Source organism: Hyaena hyaena, unplaced genomic scaffold (assembly GCF_003009895.1).
Source record: "Hyaena hyaena isolate Hyena2069 unplaced genomic scaffold, ASM300989v1 scaffold_624, whole genome shotgun sequence".
In the NCBI taxonomy this organism is placed as follows: domain Eukaryota; kingdom Metazoa; phylum Chordata; class Mammalia; order Carnivora; family Hyaenidae; genus Hyaena; species Hyaena hyaena.
This window is the reverse complement of record NW_024081258.1, coordinates 955,886-974,706: the sequence shown is the minus strand read 5'-3', so window position 1 is coordinate 974,706 and position 18,821 is coordinate 955,886. Positions and strand designations below refer to the sequence as shown.

At 60.6% G+C, this 18,821-nt stretch overlaps 1 protein-coding gene across 3 annotated transcripts in view; it reads left to right on the top strand.

Moving 5' to 3' along the window:
- Nucleotides 1-18,603, top strand: part of GTF3C1 (general transcription factor IIIC subunit 1) — a 69,520-nt gene extending 50,917 nt beyond the window's left edge. The window contains exons 25-38 of one of the 3 annotated variants that reach the window (XM_039257522.1): nucleotides 1,469-1,611; nucleotides 3,344-3,425; nucleotides 5,022-5,134; nucleotides 6,788-6,850; nucleotides 7,687-7,780; nucleotides 11,465-11,637; nucleotides 12,986-13,273; nucleotides 13,364-13,623; nucleotides 14,542-14,822; nucleotides 15,371-15,860; nucleotides 16,560-16,611; nucleotides 17,246-17,438; nucleotides 17,690-17,903; nucleotides 18,323-18,603. In XM_039257522.1, the coding sequence (XP_039113453.1) occupies nucleotides 1,469-1,611; nucleotides 3,344-3,425; nucleotides 5,022-5,134; nucleotides 6,788-6,850; nucleotides 7,687-7,780; nucleotides 11,465-11,637; nucleotides 12,986-13,273; nucleotides 13,364-13,623; nucleotides 14,542-14,822; nucleotides 15,371-15,860; nucleotides 16,560-16,611; nucleotides 17,246-17,438; nucleotides 17,690-17,902 (2,445 nt within the window). In that variant the 3' untranslated portion in view covers nucleotide 17,903; nucleotides 18,323-18,603. Of the gene's footprint in view, nucleotides 1-1,468; nucleotides 1,612-3,343; nucleotides 3,426-5,021; nucleotides 5,135-6,787; nucleotides 6,851-7,686; nucleotides 7,781-11,464; nucleotides 11,638-12,985; nucleotides 13,274-13,363; nucleotides 13,624-14,541; nucleotides 14,823-15,370; nucleotides 15,861-16,559; nucleotides 16,612-17,245; nucleotides 17,439-17,689 lie in introns of all 3 variants that reach the window. The other 2 variants (XM_039257520.1, XM_039257523.1) reach the window with 2 other exon arrangements.
- Nucleotides 18,604-18,821: the final 218 nt, after the last annotated feature.

Sequence of the window (18,821 nt, the reverse complement as noted above, 5' to 3'; positions counted from 1 at the left end):
GGCCCCTCGTGGCTCGTGGGAGTGGCTGCTGCTCAGGGCAGGGAGGCCACTCGTTTGTTTTCATAGCTGCAGCCCTTCGCACGGTGCCCCTACACAGTAACCACCAGGCTGCTGCTCGCCGAGTCCATGCAGGATGGTGATCATGGCCTTGGCCTGGAGCCCTAGCTTCATCGCGGCTCAGTCCCCACCTTCCACGCCACGGCCCCCACACTCCCATCTTCCTCTCGGCCTGTGTCCTGAACCCCAGGGGTGGGGGGAGCTTCCCATCCAGCAAATTCTTCCCCTTTCCTCTGGAGTCACCTCCTCTAAGAAGGTTCCCCAGCCTCACTTACTCCCAGTCTGTCTGTTCCTGCCTTCTGTTCTACTCCTCTGAGCTTGTGGCAAGGCGGGGGTAGAGCTGTGCAGGTGGGCAGATGTCCAGGCAGCCTGGCTCTCAGATGCCGCCAGAGGATCTGCCACCCTGTAATCCCGGCCCTCTGGGCAGAAACGCCACCACTTCCTCATCCCAGGTTGGTGGCCCTGTCGTCTGGCACATTGGCTGAGAGAAGCCCCAGGAAGCGTCCATGCCCTGGATGCTCTCGGCCTCAGGCCCACTGGATCCCTTTCCTTGACCACTTTTCCAGATGCTCTCATCCCTCACTTCCCCCCCCCCCCCGCCCTGTTCCCTCCTAAATTCCAGCACAGTTCCTCCTCCAGGGAGGTGACGTGCTGCCATCCCTGGTCTCTGTTCTTGCCTCTGCGGTAGCTTTCTATCCCAGCTCTCACGGGAGAGCTGTGCCTGCCTCCACCCACCCCCCGTGCAGCCAGAGGGGCCAGGACGGCCCTGCAAGGCTCTGGCTGCCTCCACCTCTGCCCCCCGCCCCCCACCTCCCCGTGCAGTTGGAGGCGCCAGGACGGCCCTTCATGGCTCTGGCTCAGCGGACCCTGCCCTCATCTACTTAAATTCACAGCACATTCTTGGGCCACCCCATTCTGAGGGCTGTCAGAAAATAACATTGCTGTCACGCCCCTTCCCTGTCTCGGTGCTCCTTTCTGCCTGTTTTGGCTGAGATGTTCTCCTGAGTCTCTGATGAAGCTAATTCAGTGCTTCTGTTTCTACTAACGTACACCACACTTCTGGGCATACATAATGTGTACCTAAACCTTTACACTTGCCTAATAGGTGCATCTCATAACCCTCCCCACCGTATTGCCCTTCCAGACAGTATTACCCCAGTACCTGCTGAGCACGCAGTACTTGCCGGAGCACTGGACGTTGAGGATTTAGCTTCTTTTCTGCCCAGCACCTCACTCATGCCGGGCACACATCGGTGCTCCATAAATGTGATCCACATAAACCCGGGAGGGGCCAGTGTTGAGCGCCAAGGACAGAGGCCACGGAACATGCGTTCCCCCCTCCTTTATGTCCGTGACCCAGACCGCAGGCTCTGAGGGTGCTGATCTGCTTCTTGGCTTGTGTCTGATCCAGGTGAAGGGCCCGTTTGTCCCCTGGCAAGTTGTGCGGGACATTTTGCACTCAACCTTTGAGGAGTCCCTGGATAAAACCTCCCATTCAGTCGGACGAAGAGCTCGCTACATAGTCAGAAACCCCCAGGCCTATCTGAACTATAAGTAAGTCTTGTTTGAACTATCCTAACTTTGGGCTACAGTTACTCCCGTGCTTCTGGTTTGTTCTCCACTCTCCTTGCATCTCGTGGGCCTACGAGTCCTGCTCTAAAATCCACGGTGAGCGGTGAGCCGTGCACTAGCTCACCGACAGTCTCTCCAGGCCCTGGGGCCAATGGGGGAAACCGTGCGGGAGTCTTCAAGGGCTTGGCCTGGCTCGGGGCCATTTTCCGTATCCGTGTGCAGTCAAGGACGGCCTCATGAAGCACATGCTGCTCCCCTTCACTGCCCATGGGGAAGCGGGGCTCCTCAGGCTCGTCGGCTTCCGGAACGCACCACGGTGGCTGCATGTGGCAGGTGGAGGCATCTGCTGAGTTTCAGCCCCATCTGTAGTGCTCAGAGCAGCTTGACTTTGTGGCAGTGGCCTGTCACAGGCTCCATCCAGGAGGAAGCGGGCCAGGATGAGGGTCATTAGACCCAAGAGTACCGTCCTCAGCGTTCCCCAAGGGACCTGGCTGTGCCGTGCTGGCAGCAGGCCGGGAGTCGCAGAGCAGCCTCACTGCGCTCTGTCATTGCCCGTGAGGCTGCCCTGGGTGCCCCTCATGTGGCCAGGGCACGGCGCCCCCGGCAGCCCCCTCCACGGGCACAGGCTTGAGCAGGAGGATCGGACGGCACCCAAGCAGCACGTGGAGGCGCCCGAGCGTGGCCGCTGGCATGAGTATGGGGCCGGGAAGGGCGGCTTCCACCAATTGACTGCTCATGCCCCAGGGCAGGGGGAGAGCCTCGCTCCGGCTGACTGAGCCATGGGCTGCCCGCATGTCAGCCAGGCTATAGAGAAACCAGCCTGTCTGTCCGTGGACTGTGGAGTGAACCAGTCTGACCAGCTTCTCAGCCTCAGTGCCACCAACACTTGGGGCCCAGTCATTCTTTGGTGTGGGGCCGTCCTGTGCGCTGTAGCATGCCAGTCGGCTGGTGGTAGTGCATTGGCAGCAGAGTGAGTTCTTTAACTCGGGCTTCCTGGCCCTTGCCTGATACTCTCCCACTTGTCCCGCAGCAGCTGCCAGGGTAGAGGGACGCAGAGGGCTGCAGCCGGAGCCACAGGACCCAACAGGATGTGTGTCCCTGGGGGGCTGTGCCCTTAACCTGCCAACAGGACGATACAGCCAGCAGTAGCCACCCCTGCCCACCTGCCCAGCGACCATGGGGCCCGCCTCCTCCCCGAGCCCTAGAATGGAACAGCCTCCACCTTGCGGGCTCTTGGTGGAGGTGCAAGTGACGGCTCATAGGACCCTGCACACATGGGTTGCTTTTCCCTCCATTTCTTAGCGGGCAGGCCAGGCTCTCCTTATGTCACAGGGAGACAAGGACACGTAGTGGACAGAGGCTGCTCCTGGGGGTGACAGCTCTCTAGGGGTGATGCCAGGGCCTGTGTGACAGTTTAACATTCAAAGCACATCCTCATGTAGGACATCTCGCTTGGCCCTGGCAGGCGGGCGGGAGCCCCTGTTCCCAGTGTGCATGTGGGGGCCGGGAGCTCGGAGCAGCCACAGACCTGACTTGAATTGGGCTTGGCCAACCCCACATTCCACATTGTCAGGAGCCGTAATCACACAGCAGGCATATAAGGAAGTCGCACTCCATGTTTAGCCACGGCCAGACATGTTCGGGCAGGAGCTTTCCGGCGAGCTGAACGCAGAGGTCCTTACAGCCCGACCTCACGTCCGCCCCCTCCCTGCAGGGTCTGCCTGGCCGAGGTGTACCAGGACAAAGCACTCGTCGGGGACTTCATGAATCGGAAGGGTGACTACGAGGACCCGAAGGTAGGCCCCGCTAGGTCATCGGGCTCAGCCTGCCCCAGGGGGTCTCTGGTCCCCTCCCAGCCTTCACGCACGGACGCTCCTCCTGCACGTCCACAAGGCCGGCTCATTAGTTCCGTGGCCCTCGTTTGATGCTGCTCTCGCACCGGTTCTTAGAGATGGTTAGAGTCTGACACGCCACTTTGCAGTTGGGCCTATTTCATTGAGAGGGCAGCTCGTCACAAAGTCCAAACCACTAGACTCCTTGGGACATTAGCAGATAGGACAGGGCCTGCGTTTTCTGGGTACTTTGTGAGCAGTGCTGGGATAGCCATCTTTCCAGACCCAGGTCCCCTCGTCCCCCGCTCGCTGAGCCAGCCCTGGGCTCTTTGCATGTGTGTCAGGCCTATGCCAGGCAAGGCTGGTGATAGCACAGACCCGGCCCTTCTTGGGGAGCCCGGGGCAGCAGACAGGCAGGGAAGTGACTCCGCAAAGCGGAGTGATCACCCAAGGGGAATGCACAGGCCCACTGAGGTCGCACAGGGAGTACCAGTGCTTTTGGTGCAGATCACAGAACAGAACAACCCCATGGGGCTTCCAGCTGTTTCTCCCATGGGCCCAGCACCTCAGAGGAGGGCAGCCCTGTGTGGATGCAGCAAAGCAGAGACGTCCTCAAGGCCCCACGTTCAGTCTGTCACTCGCTCCTGCTCCCTAATGGCCAGTGCTCATCCTCACACTGGCCACGTCGTGGTTGTCCCCTGACAGCTGGAGCTTTGTCCTCCCCCCAGAATCCCAGGGCAGGAAGCATAGGGAGAAGGTGGCACTGGACCCCCGGGACCCTGAGATAGGAAGGGGCCAGCCTTGCCCAGAAGCCCCTGAGGATGCTGTCCTTGGTTTAGATTCATCTTGACTCCTCCCAGGAGGCTGGGCAGGCTGGCTCCCCAAATCAGGTCAGGGCCGGCTCCAGCCTGAGAAAAACCGGGCACCAGCAGTGGGCTACCAGTAGCATCTACCACAGAGGGCTTCCAAGGGGTTCGCACTTAGCCCAGCCTCCAAAGATGAGGGACCCACCAAGGCAGAGGAAGGGGGAACAGGGCCCGTGGGAGGGCCGCAGTGGGGCGGGCGCACACCCTCATCCTGCCACATGGGGCGGTGCGCCGCCCGCAGGATGGACTGGGGGTGAGGTGGGGGGAGGGGAGGGAACCTTGGGGGCCACAGTTGAGGGTGGGAGTGGAGGCTGGAGGCCTCAGTGCTCAGGGCAAGCCAGGAAGGAACAAAGCTGGGAAGAGGGGGGCAGGGCACGGGCCTACTGGCAGGTGCGCAGCCACAGGGCCCACAGGGAGCGTGTGGGACACACTTGTGTCTTCCTGGGGCCTGGGACAGAGCCGGCCACACAGGCGTGAGAGCCGGCAGCGTGTTCCTTGCCCTAAACCCCTGGTCAGGGTGGTGTCTGTCTCCTTCCCAGGTGGCCTCAGAGGAGGTTGCCGTCATCAGTCCACGTTTTGTGGGGGTGAGGGGGGTCGCTGCTCTGGGAATTTGTGACAAGATTTCCCTTGATGCATCAGTAAAACCACCCTTGGGGGAAAGAAAGGGCTTAATCTCATTCTCTCGTCCTGAAAGGTTTGTGCCAACGAATATAAAGAGTTTGTGGAGAAGCTCAAGGAGAAATTCAGTTCAGCCCTCAAGAACCCTAATCTTGAAATCCCAGACACGCTCCAGGACCTGTTTGCCAGGTGAGGCTCCTGGGGAGGTCCTGCGGGGTTCTTGTGGGGTGAGAGTTCAGTCACTGGCCATAGGCGTCTCCCCTGGTCAGCAGGTCCGTGGCCTTGCAGCCGATCCGGCCACGGCCCCGACTCTGCTCCAGCTCGCCTCCCCTCACAGGCGACTTGAAAAAGACGAGGCCGGTACCATCCCCAGCACCCCATGGGGGCCCCCATTCCCTCTCCCAGGGAGGCCCTGCTGCCGACTTGACCAGCCTCCAGAGCAGCTGGTGTGCAACTGCAGGGTAGAAGCAGCCCCTGTGGTTCACGGGGCCAGGGTTTGAGCTTCCACGGCTAGTCTCACTCCAGGGCCCCAGCTCTTTCCAGGTCAGCCTCTGGGCGCCTGGAGAACGTACTTGGGTCTGAGCACGGAACCCGTAAAATGTTGAAGTCCTGAGTTCTGGGAAGCAGGCCCAGCGCCATCGAGACGGCCCCTCTGGCCACTAGATCCCCGAATTTCTCCCTGTGGAGATGACGCCCATCTGTGGGTTCCTGTGTGGGAGCCGTGGGGCACGGTCACAGTTGGCCCCTGGCACGTCAGCCGGAGATCTCATTCTCTGATTCGCCCGGCGGATAATCGACATGGTGCCCGTGTATACCGGCAAGCGGCGCATGGCTGTTTCCAGAGCTGATGCCAGTCACTTTCTTGTGTTTGGGGCTCACGTTTGCAGAGTTGCCCAAAACTCTCAAATGGCATGGTCTGTGTTCAGTCTTCAAGGTGTTTCAGATGGCCCACGCACTCAGTAAACTTACAAGGCAACTTTTAGTTACAAAAAAAAAAAAAAAAACAGTTATAGATTTTTTATTTTTTTAAAGGAGAGTTCATGAACCAGCTGGAGGAAGGAAGAAGTCCCATCTAGTGGTAACAGTTTAACACCAGGTTTAATCTGGAGCCTTCTGGCAGGACAGGCGAGAAAGAAAACGGATCCAAAGACTTTGACTAAAACAGTTCACATTTCTTGTTACTAAATCGTAGGAAGAACTTACTGTTGCCAAGATGAATTTTGACTTAAGTGTTGTAGAGGCCGAAGAAATGTCTTGCAAATAAATGGCCGTGTTATTTTTTTAAAGTTAGTTCTGCAATTCCCTCTTATATTGCATTGCCTGGCCCTGTAGAGCAACGGCTGGCACGCTGGACTTCTCTTCTTGTATTTATTTGCTTGGTGGGAACACAAGAAAACAACAGTACTTGAAGCTCAGAAACACAGATGGGGACATAATCTGCCATCTCATACAGCTACTCCTTTTTGTGGGGTATTTTCTTCCAGGCCCACAAAAAAATTTTTTCTTTCTTATGTCTGTTTTTAATCCTCACAGGCCCACAATTTTAGATCCCCTTCCCTCAACAGTCCGTGGTGGCTCTCTGCCAGTACACTTCTGTGTTGGTTCATAATTGTCCATAAATGAACAGTCCTCATTTTCTCGGCCCTCCTTTTACCCACATAGTCATTTGATGAGCGGAGCATGGTATTTTCTCACTGTAATTGACATGTACATGTTTGAATGTTAACGAGCTTCACATGTTCTCCAGCACAGCAGCCAGTCAATGGCCATGTGATGCTAGCATCCGCGCGGTGAAGGTCCGCTGTGTTCCCTTGACATGCTCTCCTCTCGTTCCTTATGCAGATACCGAGTTTTGGCGATTGGAGATGAAAAGGATCCGACCAGGAAAGAGGATGAACTTAATAGGTGGGTATTGATTTACTGAGTGCCTTTCCCTCCACCCTTGATCGGGGCTGCCTGCGGCCCAGCACAGGGGTCACCCAGTGCCAGATCTCACCTGCCGGCCGTCTTTGTGAGAGGCGTGTGAGAACACAGCCACGCCTGTTGCAAGTGTCGTCTGTGCTGCTCTCATCCCACACCACCAGGTCAAGAGACGGAAATGTTTGTTATCTGGCCCTCTCCGGGAAAAGCTTGGCAACCCGGGTCTAGCCTCGCGTAGCAGTGGCTTTGCCTTAAAGTGGGTTGAGGAACCAGGTTGAATTCTCAGCCCGTGAGCTTTCCACGTGAAGCTCTGGTCAGCTGGTTTTTCTCCTGTTGGATAATCAGGATCCAGTTTGGCTTTAGCTCTGTATTTCAGTGAGAAGCCTCTCCTTTTTGGAGAAGAACTTGTTTAAGATTGAATGAAAATGGGGCACGTGGCTGGGCCAGTCCTGTAGTGCATGCGACTCTTGATCTCATAGGTAGGTAGGTAGGTAAGTCGATCGGCAGATAGATAGGTGGAAGAAACTCTCAGCCCTAACTACACTGGTCAGTTGTCACGTATACTGGTTTCCAGGGTACGGCACCGCTTACCCACTCGGCTCAAACATGTTTTCCTGCAAAGACTGATCAGTTTACTAACCACCACTAAGAACCACTGTTTGTGTTGTCTTGCTATGCAATGTCTATGCTTAGCCTTGGCATTCACTTCACTTTTGTGGGATCAAACACCTCTTTAACATAAGAACTGAACCCACCCGAGATGAGCGGTGCCTGTGGCGCACAGCCTCACGTGCCCGGCCGCCCGCCCCACTGTCTTTCAGCGTGGACGACATCCACTTCCTGGTGCTGCAGAACCTGGTGCAGAGCACGCTGGCGCTGTCAGACAGCCAGATGGAGTCCTGCCGCTCCTTCCAGGTGGGCTCGGGGGCGCGGTGGGCGCGGCCGTCTGGGGTGGGGCCGAGGGAGGCAGTCCTCGCTCGCTGTCTTCTCAGCTGTGTGGTCTCGGGTTGAGTCTAACGTTGAAGGCAGAAACGAGGAAGGAGAGCAAGTGAGCCAGGACAAAGAGCTGAGGCAGTTAAATGTGAGCCGTACCGCGTATCTTCACAAATCAAACGTCAAGGTACTTTGATCGCTAGAGATCGCCGCTCGGGAAAGCCGCCCTTCCCTGGGCCGGCCGCAAGCTTCGAGCTCTCCTGAGAACGTCTCAGAACATACCGCTGCTTTATCCTGGCCGAGTGAGGGTGGAGGGGAGGCCGGTGGTTCTAGTCCAGCCCCATCCTGCGCCTGGGGAGGTAGGTGCTGGTGGTAGCACTCGTCTACGGGTGTGGAAACTCGCATTTCTGAGGCGTGAGAAATCGCCACGGGCACTACGATCACACAACTCTCCATCGACCCTAAGTCCGTGTGGCTCTGGGGCCCCAGCAGAGAAGTGCCCATGAGGGCCTGCCCCTGCTCCAGGCCAGTGCCTCCCTTCTTTTCAGTGATCACACAAGTGTATTCCAAGTGGATCCTATTTACTTTTGCATTTAATCTCCAAATCTGAAACTCAGTACTGGTTTACAGTTTGGAACAGTCCAGTTTGGAACAGGAGAGGGGAAAATAAGAAAAAAAGGGATGGTATTATTTCTTTCTTTTTTTTATTTATTTTTTTATGCTTTTGCTACTTTGGCCAAAGGAGATGAACACTGGGGGGAGACGGGCAATTTGGGGGAAATACGTGGCCAGGTGTGACCACCCGCTCCAGAGCACCACCGTGGCCCGCATCCTATTACTGAAATGGCCAGGCCTCTGCAGACCCACGATCGAGTGCCCGTTCCATGGCTCTCTTAATTTGTCACCGTGAGGGGCAACTGCGTGTCCGGCAGTGACATCTGGCGCTGTCTAGTGGGAGGGTCCCCAGTCCTCCCGTTCTTCTCTCCTTGGTGCCACGGAGCACTTGAACCCTGCTCACTCATGTGATGTGTGTATGTCTCCAAGTGGGAGGCTGGGAGTGGTGCCTGCCTCGCTCTCCTCCATCCCAGCATCTTACAGGTACAGCGAGCAAAGCCTGTGTGCACCCGAGCACAGAACAGAAAGGAATAGGGCGGGGGAGGGCGGAAGTCCCAAATACACAGCCCCCAGGCTGGCCCTGGCTCTGTTTTGTGGGACCCGAGCTTGTTGAAAAACAAGAATGTTTTTTTCATTTACTGCCAGCATTGCCCATAAAAGTCCCAATTTCTGACTTTATATGTGTGGCCACGGAGGGACTTCTTGGCTCTTCTGCCCCACAGGGATTCGAGCTGGACAGGACCGTGGGGCTCAGTCCCACCGCCCATCACGCAAGCCCAGCCCCAAAGCTAACAGCCAAAGCCAGGTCCCCACATCCCACCCAGAGCCTTGTCCCCTGCATCAGTCTGCTGCTTGTCCTTCTTCCAGTTCCGTTTGCAGGTGGCGTCTGGGTTCTGGTGGGTGGTGCCAAAGGCCTGTCCCTCTCCTTGCCCCCCAGGGGCGTGGGAAGTTGCATGAGGCAGGGCCTGGGCCACAGCAAGAGGCAGGGCGCTTCCTCAGTGACTGTCCCACTGGCACTGAGCACTGGAGGGCCATCGAGGCCAAGGTCGGAGGCCATGTATGGGACCCCACGAGGCTCCTGGCAGCCCCAGTTCTGGAGGTGCACTGCAGGGAGGCAGCTGGAAGTCGCAAGCGTCCAGGTGGCTGTGGCGACGGTCTGCCTTCTGCACATCTGGCGGGCAGGGCCACACTCGTTCAGTCCCCAGACTCGCTCTGAGTGCCCGTCCAGTCATCGCCTTCACATGGAGGAGGAGAGATGAAGTCACACAAGCTTTTCTTTCTTTTTTTTCTTGAATATAATTTAGTGTTAAGTTGGCTAACATACAGTATATACAGTGCGCTCTTGGTTTTGGGGGCAGATGACAAGGCTTTTCACAGGATGAGGATCCCAGCTCCCCCTTCCCCCGAGGGCAGGAGTGCTGGCGTGTGGGCCACTCCCCCGCCTCTCCCCCTCTGCCCCGTGCAGTGCTCCCGTCAGGCCTGAGAGCCTGTGCACTCACCCGCAGCTCTGTCTAGAGACCTCGAGGGCGGCGTGCGGGCCTCAGACTGATGAGCCCAGTGTGTGCCCCGACGCCACTCTGGCTCCAGCAGCCTAGCTGACCGCTGCTTTGGTGCTGCCGATCCCCTGTCCCATCCCATCGTGCGGTGGTGAGGTCGCTGGACTCGAGGGCCAGGCCTCATTCTCTTCGCAGTCCAACCCCTGCCCGGCAAGCATTGTGGACTCAGAAGCTCCCTTGAAGTCCAGGAGCCTCCCCGTCTTCTATGGCACTCGTGGCTCTGGGGGCAATGCAGCAGAGAACCTTCCAGCCTAAAATTCTGAGATCGTGACCACACTTCTTCCTGGCCGGCGCTTTTGAGGAGATGGGCCTGGCATGTACTGTCCTGGGGTCTGGAGGAAGCCGGACATTCGCCATCAGGCCCCTTGGTCGAACCAACGCTTTTCAGAAGTGGGGTCGGCGGGGCTCTGCTGGTCCTGCTCTTCCTCTGGGCGGGGGCCAGACCTGAGCCGTGGGGACAGGATGGCATGGCTGGTGGGAGGGGCCTCTGCAGCGGGCCAGACACCGCCTTCCACATTTGCTTCGAGCCGGGTGCCAGGTGCTTCCGTGGCCACGGGGCGGCGTTGCATCTGTGCTCCTGTGGGACTTCCCTTCTGCTGCGGGGGAGGGGCCGCAGATAAGCGGATGAGGTCACTTCAGGGAGAGAGTTCCCAGAGACACGAAAACAGGCTCGTCTAATACAGTCGACTGCCAAGGAGCAAGGTGGAGGCAGGTTTGCTTCCAAAGGGGAAACCCTTGAGCAGGGAGCTGAATGTTGAGTCAGCCTTGCAAAAATGGGGGACGGTGGTTTCCAAGAAATGGGGGCTGCAAGCGCAAGGGCCCCAAGGCGGGAATGCCTTGGCTTCTTCTGGAAAAGTTAAAAGAGCGGTGAGGCCACAGTGGTGGGCAGAGTCCCACTCACAGGAGTCCTGAGGACGGGGTGTTCCAGCCACAGAGGGGAGCCATCGGGGTTTTGAGCTCCGGAAGGAGCATGCGGTCTGGCAGAGGAGTGCATGGCTTGGCTGCGTCGTCAACGGTCAGGGGTTGGGGACAGGTGGCGCCTGTGGACGCAGGGAGAGCGGTTTGCTGGAGGCCACAGTGGTGAGTGCTGGCGTGGACGGGCATAAAGCAGATGCAGATGCAGATGCATTTGGGAACATCCTGTGTGGGCGGAGCCAGCGGGACATCCTGCCGGGCTGGGTGAGGAGTAGGGAAAAGAGTGATACCCGAGTGATTCTGCGTTGACTCCCACTGTGTTTTCACCCGAAGACTCAGCTGTGGGGTGCAGAGTGGTCTTTCTCCCAGCTGCCTGTCCTTCTCTGTAGTCTCTGGGGGGAGACATGGCAGGGAGAAGTCAGAGGGTCGGGACTGCTGGCTCCCTCGTGGCGCTCCCGCACCACACCTCCAGGGTCCTGGGCCCCCTCCCCCCCTAGACGACCCCTGTAGCGCCCGCCCCTCCCCCGCTCCGCCCCAGAGCCAGGACAGCCCTGCTCACCGCTGCCTGGCTGTGTTGCAGACTTTCCGCCTGTACCGGGAGTATAAGGACCACATTCTGGTGAAGGCCTTCATGGAGTGCCAGCGGAGGAGCTTGGTCAACCGGCGCCGCGTCAACCACATGCTCGGCCCGAAGAAAAACCGGGCTCTGCCCTTCGTGCCCATGTCTTACCAGTTGTCCCAGACCTACTACAGGTGAGCCTGGGGCTGGGAGGCGCAGGGGGTAAGTAGCACCTGTGAGCACAAGGAATAGGGCACCGCCGCCGGGGCGTGGCCGCAAGTGCAGCACGGCTTCCCAACTGACTTCCCTCCTCTGCGCCTGTGCTTCCTGCGTGGGGATGAGGGCAGCGCTCACGGTGGTCTGTCTGGGACGTGTACCAAAATGCGTTTCCAATGTAACGATCAGACCAGCGGCACAGCGTCCTGGCCGGGCCTCCAGTCACTGTCACAGCTTGGAGCCGCACCAAGCCGCCTTGCGGGCTCGCACGCTTTGTTGTGAAGCCGTCCCACGTCCTCCTAGCTCCGCATGCAGCACAGCAGCCACCTGGGCAGTGGGGGGGGGGGGTGCTGTGCGTCACCTTCCGGCGCCTCCTGACAGGAGCCCTGCTCACGATGCGGCCTCCGCAGCCAGCGTGCCAGGTCTCTGTCGCCCGCTCGCCATTTGGTGCCACCGGCCTCCTTAACCACACGGAGAGGCAGTCTGCGGAAGTAGTCCCAGGAGCCACTCCTTGGCGGCCCTTGGCCTTGGCTCACCTCTTCTGCAGGCTGCTCTCCTGTCTGTCCTCAGATCTGCACTGAGGTCGTCAGAAGCAGGAGAATGGCAAAATGAGGGATCTGGGTTTTCATTCCTGCCTTTGACTCAGCACTCACACCTTTCTTAAAGGCCCCTCCCCAGGGACCTTCTGTGTCCTTAGCCTTCCTGGGACGCCACCTGCGATAGTACAAGGAGCCGTGGCTTGGGAAGCAGAAGCCATGGTCCGGGTCCTGCAAGGCCACTTCTCCACCGCTGGTCCCCTACAGCGCTCTGGCCTGTGGACCAGGGGTGGCGTTCACATCAGGAAGACCTCTGGGTCCCTCCCTGGGACCTGGGCCCCTGTGACAGGGACACAGGAAGGCACACTTACAGACAGAGGCCAGGGCTGGACTCTGCAGCCGCCTCATGGAGGCAGTGAACCAGACACGCTCGCGGCCTCTCATCTCCGTGTGCTTCGGGGTGGCCTTGCGTGAAGGTGAAGTTTATCACAAAACGCGCATCCATCTTCCCCGATCTGGTGGCCGTTCACAGCGAAAGGCCTTGAGGCACAGAGTAGCAAGTTAGATGAAAGGCCACGGCCCCACCAAGCAGGCGCCCCGGTGACAGGGAAGGCGTGCGCAGAGGTAGATTGGAACCCGGTGCCTTCCCGGAGGCGCAGAGAGGGCTTTGCGGGGAAGCCGGCATGGTCACTTTTAAACGCAAAGATCTGAAGCGCCTGTGGCCCGTCGCACGAAGCCCTCCAGCATCCCGTCCTCGGTTGGGACCTCACCCCCCCCTTTGTCCACACAGGATTTTTACTTGGCGATTTCCAAGCACCGTCTGCACGGAATCGTTCCAGTTCTTCAAGAAACTCCTGGCTGCCGGCAAGTTGGACCAGCCTGATAATTTTTCCTTCAAAGACCAGGACAATAATGAGCCTGCACGTGACATGGTGGCATTTTCTCTGGACGGCCCCGGGGGACACTGTGTGGCCGCCCTGACCCTCTTCTCCCTGGGCCTCATTTCCGTGGATGTCCGGATCCCAGAGCAGATCGTGGTGGTGGACAGCTCCATGGTGGAGAACGAGGTCATTAAGAGGTAAGGGCTGCGCGGCGGGCCCAGGCCTTCCCCGGGGGGCCAGCGTGCGGCGGCTCGCACTCCTCACCTGCGCCCACCTTCCTCCCCCAGCCTGGGGAAGGACGGGGGCTTGGACGAGGATGACGACGACGAGGAAGACTTGGATGAGGGCTCTGCGGGCAAGCACCGGGCCATCGAGGTGAAAGCCCGCCAGGCCTCCCACACCAACTACCTGCTGATGCGCGGCTACTGCGCGCCCGGCATCGTCAGCACCCGCAACCTGAACCCCAACGACAGCATCGTGGTGAACTCCTGCCTGGTGAAGTTCCGGCTCCGCCGCACCCCCGCGCCCACCCGGCTCTGGCCCGTCGGTGAGCGATACCCCACCGGCCGCCCTGTGCCCCGACCCTCGTCACCCACCTGCCAGCCTCGCGCAGGAGCCCCAGCTGACCTGGCTGAGACGAACCCTGACCCCGCTCCTCCCGGGCCGCCCCCTCCAGCGGCTGTGGTAGAGCAGACCCCATCTTCTGTTCCTCTCTGCCACACCCCCGCAGGGCCCCCCGGCCCGTGTCCCGCCTTGTCACCGCAGCCAGTTTTCTCTGTCACTCGAAATCACACAGTTACAAACGTTTTAAGTGTCACCTCTGATCCCCTGCTATGATAGCTGAGTCTTCAGCTTACGTTCATTGTCTGTCACCTCCGTTATTTCCAACGATTACACTCTTTCTGGCTCTTCTGTCAATTACGCATGAAACTCTAAGTAGCCTACCTACACCTCCCTTGGCCGCGTACCCTGGCTGTGAGGCCATCCCTCCTCCCTGGCACCCGGACCCCTGCCCAGCCCTCTGGCCTCCGCCCTCCCCTCACCCCCCTGCTGGGGGGCACGGTGTCTGTCTGCAGTTCCAGAACCCCAGTTGGTGTCCTGTGCTCTGGAGCTTGGCCCGGGTGCAGATGTGGTCCGTGTGACTGCGGTCGTGGCAGAGACCGCTTTTATGGGAAGAACACACGCTGGCCCTGGCTCGCGGGAGCACACGCGGGCTGTCTCCCAGGGTCTGGGGAGCCGGGAGCACAGGAGCACCAGTGAGGCAGGCCCCCCACCAGGGCACCGAGGCTGCAGTTCTCAAACTCTGGCCCCAAGGGCATCGAGGGACACGGGGTCAAAAGCCTGACTGCCAGGGGCGGTGCCCCATGTCCCCAGAAGGTCCCCTTCACTGTTTGGGGGGCAGTGAGTGGGCACTGGAGCTCGTGCTCCGGCCTGGGCTGATGGCGGGGCCTCCTTGTCCTCACAGCCACGTCCCTGGAAGAGCTCCCAGTGGGAATATCCTGCCTCCCCGACACGTTCACCAGGCTCATCAGCAGCCAGGAGGGCCCCTGCGGCCTGGAGGAGTTCGTCCACCAGCTGGAGCTGTCCGGCTACGAACCCGGGGACGTGTGCGCGGCACTGGAGGTCCAGGGGGCCATAGCGGCCACGGGGTGCTTCGGGGTGGACCGAGTGGAGCTGAGCAAGTGGTTCTCTGCCTTCGAGAGGACAGACAGCGAGCGCACCAGGACCTTCGCTGACTACATCCAGGTGGGCCGTGCTCCCGGGACACTGGCCGGGCGGGCTCGGCTGGGGCCACGCTGTGACGGAATCAGGTGGCGAGCGCCTCCGCGACCGTCCCCATCCTGCACCACCCGGCTAGGAGTCCTGGTTCCAGGACGGGAACTGACTGCGGCAAGGTTCTCGAACCCCCACCTGGGGGCTTTCAAATCTAGAAAGAAAAAGAAAGACAGCCCCGTGTTGGCGCGGGGCCTAGATCAGAACGAGGGCCTTGGGAGCAGGGCTCTGCATAAGTACACGAGTAGCTCCCATCATCACGCGGGAACAGAGCGTGGGGCGTGGGGCTCCCCAGGAGGATGGGCCACGGCAGCGTCAGGGGCGCGGCTGTGGTCCCGAGAGTTCACACCAAGCCGAGAGAGGGGGCCACCTGGGGCTGGAAGCCAGACCCAGGTCCGAGATGTCCTTCCCGGGGGAGCCGGGCTCACCATTTGCTCGGGCCGCTTGCACATGTTGGGCGAGGGAAGCGGGTGTGAGGACCCTGGTCCCGTGCAGACCCCCCCGTCTCCCGCTTCTCCTAGGACCTCCTGGAGCACCACCAGGTGGTGGAGGTCGGCGCCAACACGGTTCGCCTGGTGGCCATGGCCTCTGCCCAGCCCTGGCTCCTGCACTCAGTGCGGCCAAAAGGCAAAAAGGAGGATGCAGATGCTCAGAGAGCAGACCCCCGGGGCCCCCGGGGCCCCAAGAGGCGTGCCAGCTGGACAAGCAGCGACGTGGCCCGTGCAGGCGGGGACACCGACCTGGAGAGTCCCCAGAAGCCCCCCGCTAAGAGGCCCACGCTCCAGGATGTGCGCTTGTCCCTGAGCCCCGGAACCAGAGCAGCAGAACAACCAGAGGCCCCTGCGCGAGCCCCGCCAGCAGCTCCCGGGGACGCGGATGTGCAGGAGTCCAGCCCAGGGGCGCCCGAGGCCAGCCAGGAGCACCGAGAGGACCTCGGGGTGCCCAGCCCTCTCAGCCAGGAGCTGCTGAGCTGTCAGGCCCAGCTGCCACAGGGATCGGAAGACCCCAGAGGTACCGAGCCTTGTCTGCCAACTCCCCATCCCCCACCTGCCCATCCTGTGCCCTTGGGCCGGAGGGGCCCCCACATGTTGCCCCGAGACTGGGAACCTGCACCAAGGCAGCTTCCTCCAGCCGTTCCTTATAAGGAGAAAGGTCTTGCCTGCGTCCGCTTCCTGCTTCCACTAGAGGGCTCCACAGGGCCGAGCGGGTGGCAATCACCCGCATGGACTCGGGGGTGGAGGGCACTGTGTGCTGAGGTGTCCCATGCGAGGGAGCAGTGCCCAAAGCAGGAGGCGCCTCGCTTTCTGCCAGGATTGGCGGAGGCGCGGGGACGGAACCCTGCCGCTTTCCCATCCGGCGGCAGAGATGCTGCTGTCTGTGCAATGCAGCCTCTGCAGCCGCCAAAGGGTCTGCCTGGCGTTTATGCCCAGGGCTCTGCAGCCGGGGCCTCGAGGTGGGAGATAAGGGGCTCCTCGGGGCCCTGGGGACACCCCACACACTCGCACACCATGGCCCAGCCCAGTTTTGTTCTGGGGGTGCTGGCTGTGGCCCCCATGAGCTCGCTGCTCCGTGAGGAACATGGCTGCCGTCCCTCCGCTCGCGCTCTCGTCCCCAGAGCCCCAGAGCCCACACGTACGTGTGGTCCTCAGGGAGGAGGAGGAGATGGACCCCACCTCTTAGGTCTCTCTTGACCTTTCTGTCTCCCACCAGGTTCGGCAGAGAGTTCCGTGGCCGCCAGCCTGTCCCAAGCAGCATGGGAAAAGTGAGTGTGTGCCCAGATCCAGGTGACCCGGGTGGGGCGTGGAACGAGGGTGGGGCACATGTCCCCAGGGTCCCCGCAGTGATCATCACATGGAGACTGTTCACCGTCTGGCACAGTGATTCTCAGCAGGGGGCCCTGCGGACTTGGGGGACTTCGTCCCGCTTGCTGGAGGGACAGAGCAAGGTCCCGAGGTGTAGACTTATGCAGTGTGTGGGTCCATCTGGAGCCCTGGGCTTCTCAGGGGGCTTTTTGGGGCGGGGGGCGACCCCACATGTGTGTGTGCGCGGCCCTTCCATGGCGGGCACAGCCCAGTGTCCAGCCGCTCCCAGGCCTGTTCTGTGCCAGGGCCCCTTGTCGCAGACCAGGCAGACCAGCTCCCCAGCAGTAAGGGGGAGACTGCTGGATACGACCTGAGCTGGGCCCAGTGTGGAGGCAGCCGGTGCCTCAGGGTCCAGGACAGAGCTGGTAAATCCAGAAGTCAAAGCTCTTCCCCTCCCCGGCCAGTGGGGGGTCCTGCGGGGTAGGCTCATCAAGGCCTCGGTTGAGACTGAGGGGGTGTGGGTCCCCTCCATCCATGTGGGAGGGGCCTCAGCGCCCCGCCCGCCAAGCCTGACCCCGCCTACCGCACCCACAGGGACGGCGAGGGCGTCTCATTCGTCGCCCGCCCATGGCGCATCGTGGATGGCCACCTGAACGTGCCGGTGTGCAAGGGCATGATGGAGGCCGTGCTCTACCACATCATGACCCGGCCCGGTGTCCCCGAGAGCTGCCTGCTGCGGCACTACCAGGGTGTGCTGCAGCCAGTCGCCGTGCTCGAGCTGCTGCAGGTGCGGCCGCCCCGCCCCTGCCCTTGAGCAGGGCTGCTGGGGCTGGACTGTTGGGGGGGGGTGCAGTTCTAGGCTCTGCCTGAGGGTGCACAGACCCACCCCCCACCCCCGCCCAGACACGTGCTCCCCTCCCCCCCATGAGCCCCACACCCGTCTCCCACCACCACCACCACACACACACACCCACCCTGCCCTTGCAGCTCCCTGGATGGGTGGAGGTCACCGTCAACCTGGGTGTCCCACCTCTGCAGGGCCTGGAGTCCCTCGGCTGCATTAAGAAGTGCTTGCTGAGAAAGCCCGCGGCCGTCTCCCTCTTCTCCCAACCCGGGGTGCAGGAGGCCCCGGCGCCCTCCAGCCTGAGTGGGAGCCCCACGGTGTTCTACGAGCCCACGTTGGACTGCACCCTGCGCCTGGGCCGCGTGTTCCCCCATGAGGTCAACTGGAACAAGTGGATCCACTTATGAGGCACGTGTGGCCACCACGACCCCCCTCCCGCACGGGCCCCCTGAGGTGGGAGTGACTGGGGGACGGGGCTCCACTTTGCCCAGCGCGCCCACCCTGTGCACAGGGGCAGGTCTGTGCCAAGGGAGCGCTCCCCCGGGCTGGCCTTTCCGCCCTGCTAGGTCACAGCGCGGCCTGTAAGGGAGCCCCTGCCAGGAGACCGGCCCGCTCTCCCCCTCTAGTTCCCGGGGCACGGCCCTCTCTGGCAGCTGGATGGTGGCGAGTCCAGACGGCCCAAGCGGGCCTGGACTTGGGTGGCTTCCAAGCTGCAGCCACCACTGGGAAAGAGCCACCTGCCTGGCACCAGGGTCTCCTGCGGCCCTCAGCCTTGTCCTTTGGCCACAAGGGGTCGGGAGCTCGCGTTGCTCACCCCTCCATTGCAGATGGCGGCCACCATGGTGCCCCTGGGCGGCAGGGCCCCGGCAGGGACTTTCTTGCTCCAGGCGGGACACCTGACCGAGCCCCCGGAGAAGAGCCCGCGTCCCTCTGCAGCCTGGCCAGCCGCCCGCAGGCCTCGGCGGGGCGGGCACTGCTTCCTGCCGCTGCAGCCCAGGGGCCACGGAGGCCTGGGATCTGTGTGCTCTTTTCACCTTTTCTCTTAAAAACAAAAAAAAAAACATCTCTTGGCATGTATTTATTTTGTGTTTTTTTTTTTAATTAAAGTGAAGTAAAATGCATTTAGTTTTGTGTGTTTCCTAAAGAACGCCTGATCCCCTGGGGGGGTCCCCTGCTTTCAGCTGCGAACAGCCAGGAACAGACATTCCCAGTAAAACCAGAACAGTAAAACCAGAGGAAGAGGGGGCGGTGCCTCTGCCCAAGACCCCTCCTCCTCTTCCTCCTCCCCTTTCCCCTTCCCCTCCCCTCCCCCTCCTCCTCCTCCTC